This window comes from Littorina saxatilis, unplaced genomic scaffold (assembly GCF_037325665.1).
Source record: "Littorina saxatilis isolate snail1 unplaced genomic scaffold, US_GU_Lsax_2.0 scaffold_1035, whole genome shotgun sequence".
NCBI classification, from domain to species: Eukaryota; Metazoa; Mollusca; class Gastropoda; order Littorinimorpha; family Littorinidae; genus Littorina; species Littorina saxatilis.
The window spans coordinates 10,001-12,500 of NW_027126477.1; the positions used below are offsets into that span (position 1 = coordinate 10,001).

Here is a 2,500-nt window from a genome sequence, read left to right on the forward strand (position 1 = left end):
CTGGGTATTTTCGTGTTTCTATAACCCACCGAACTCTGACATGGATTACATGATCTTTTCCGTGCACACTTGGTCTTGTGCTTGCGTGTACACACGAAGGGGGTTAAGTCACTAGCAGGTCTGCACCTAAGTTGACCTGGGAGATCGGAAAAATCTCCACTCTTAACCCACCAGGCGGCAGCGACCGGGATTCGAACTCACGACCTCCCGATTAGGAGGCCGACGTCTTACCACCACGCCACTGCGCCCAGCACATTGCAGTCATCCGTGGTCTGTTTTCGTGAAAAATCTGGGCCACCTCGCTCTTATTTTGTGTCAAGCGCCTGTGTTTTCACAAAAGCGACTCAAAAAGTATGCTTTCCTGGGGAGAAGGATTTCTTACGCTGTAATTGTAAGCTTTTATTTCATAATTGCGCAAATTTGAAATTGTAAAAAAACCTGTCTTTCAGTATACCCTGGCCTTATTTTGCAACCACAGGCAATTACTGCATCTCGTCCAGTACTGCAAAAGGGAACCAATTTACAAATCGAACATGGTTTTCAGATGGAGCACTTAATGACCAAAGTTTCAAAAATATATAATACGCCTTGATTTCGTATATAACGAACGCATACAACTTGTTTGAGATCCGAAAAGGAAAATTCTCAATAATTTGAAGTCAGACCGTGACTGTACATACATAAAAGTGTATCAATCAATCAATCAATCAATCAATATGAAGCTTATATAGCGCGTATTCTGTGGGTACAGTTCTAAGCGCTTGTCGAAGAGTTGTCAACACAGGACTAACAAAGAAACTAACATCTACAGACGGACACGAACCCTATCACACACTAGCAAACCCTGATAAACATACAACAAACAACTGTTTAACAACAATGTACACATCAATAGCTAGGTCCAAACAAAATAATATTAAACACAAAGAAAACACCTCTCACAGAGCACAGCACAAGAATGTCCTTTGTACAGACAGACAGACATATATACAGACAGACAGACAGACAGACACAGACACACACACACACACACACACACCGTGCACACCACAGGAGCATTTATCAAAGCGCCGGCCGATCATTATTTACTCCTTCATCCTTACTGTACCTTACACACACACAAACACACACACAAATACCCCCCCGCCCCCCCCCCCCCCCCCCCGCACACACACCAACACACCAACACACACACACACATACACACACACACACCACACACACACACACACACACACACACACACACACACTAACCCGTTAGAGAGAGTACTTTGAAGTTGAACTTGATAGGTTGGGCCTTGCTTCGACTCGTCTGTGTGTGGTCGTGCCTGTATCCCTGTACAGCAACAGCAACCACAATCACACATACGTATCTTTGAATCTATTACTTTCCTTTACGCATACCTATATATGTGTGTGTGTGTGTGTGTGTGTGTGTGTGTGTGTACGTGTGTTGTGAGTTTGTGTGTGTGTGTGTGTGTGTTGTGAGTGTGTGTGTGTGTGTGTGTGTGTATGTGTGTGTGTGTTGTGAGTTCGTGTGTGTGTATGTGTGTGTGTGTGTGTGTGTGTGTGTGTGTGTGTGTGTGTGTGTGTGTGTGTGTGTGTGACTAAATGTTTTAACATAGACGGGGGAATCGAGACGAGGGTGTGGTGTATGTGCGTCTGTGTGTGTGTGTGTGTAGAGCGATTCAGAGAAAACTACTGGACCGATCTTCATGAAACTTTACATGAGAGTATGATATCCCCACACGTGTTTTTCATTTTTTGGATAAATGTCTTTAATGATCCGGCTTTTTGTGAAAGTTGAGGCGGCACTGTCACACCCTCATTTTTCAACCAAATTGATTGAAATTTTGGTCAAGCAATCTTCGACGAAGGCCGGACTATGGGATTGCATTTCAGCTTGGAAGCTTAAAAATTAGTTAATAAGTGTGCTCATTAAAGTTGAAATCCCATTTTCAGAAGCAGATTAAAAAATGATTGCATTGTATTCCTCATCTTCTCCTGAATTCAAAAATATATAGATATGTCACGTTAACTCTAAACATGTGCTCAGAATGACAGAAAATAGGTTTACGTAAGTACTGCGTTCGCGGAGGCGAGCGTGATCCGTCTCGGTCTTCGGTTTGGTTAGCCGAGACTATCTGACTGTAGTCTCGGCGATGACTAGTTTGTGGTGTTGATCTTGACTAAATGTTTTTATATCGCTTCACGCGACTTGTTGCATATTGTGTAAGGACCTTACTCTCCGTGTCGTGTTCTTATTTCTGATTGCAAGTTTTCAAGACACCACCATAAGCCGTTAGCTCATTGGTTTTTTAACTTTATGATAATGTACATTTCATGACCATGTAAAACATGAATGAAACATTGTTTAAACAATACGTTTGAAACTCATAAATTGACTTTGCTGGTCACTTTTGCTAATCTTAAAACTTCCAGAGACAGTATCTTATTCGAAAATATATTTCGTGAACATTCAGACGACACTCTGTCTG

General features: G+C 42.2%; 1 protein-coding gene across 2 annotated transcripts in view; it reads right to left on the reverse strand.

Annotated features, from left to right (window-relative positions):
* LOC138954907 (uncharacterized) overlaps nt 1-2,500 on the reverse strand; it is a 12,645-nt gene that overhangs the window by 8,601 nt on the left and 1,544 nt on the right. The window contains exon 3 of one of the 2 annotated variants that reach the window (XM_070326658.1): nt 1,257-1,338. The exons of the other annotated variant lie outside the window; for it this stretch is intronic. Within the exon in view, the coding sequence (XP_070182759.1) occupies nt 1,257-1,338 (82 nt within the window). The remainder of the gene's footprint in view (nt 1-1,256; nt 1,339-2,500) is intronic. 2 annotated transcript variants of the gene reach the window in all.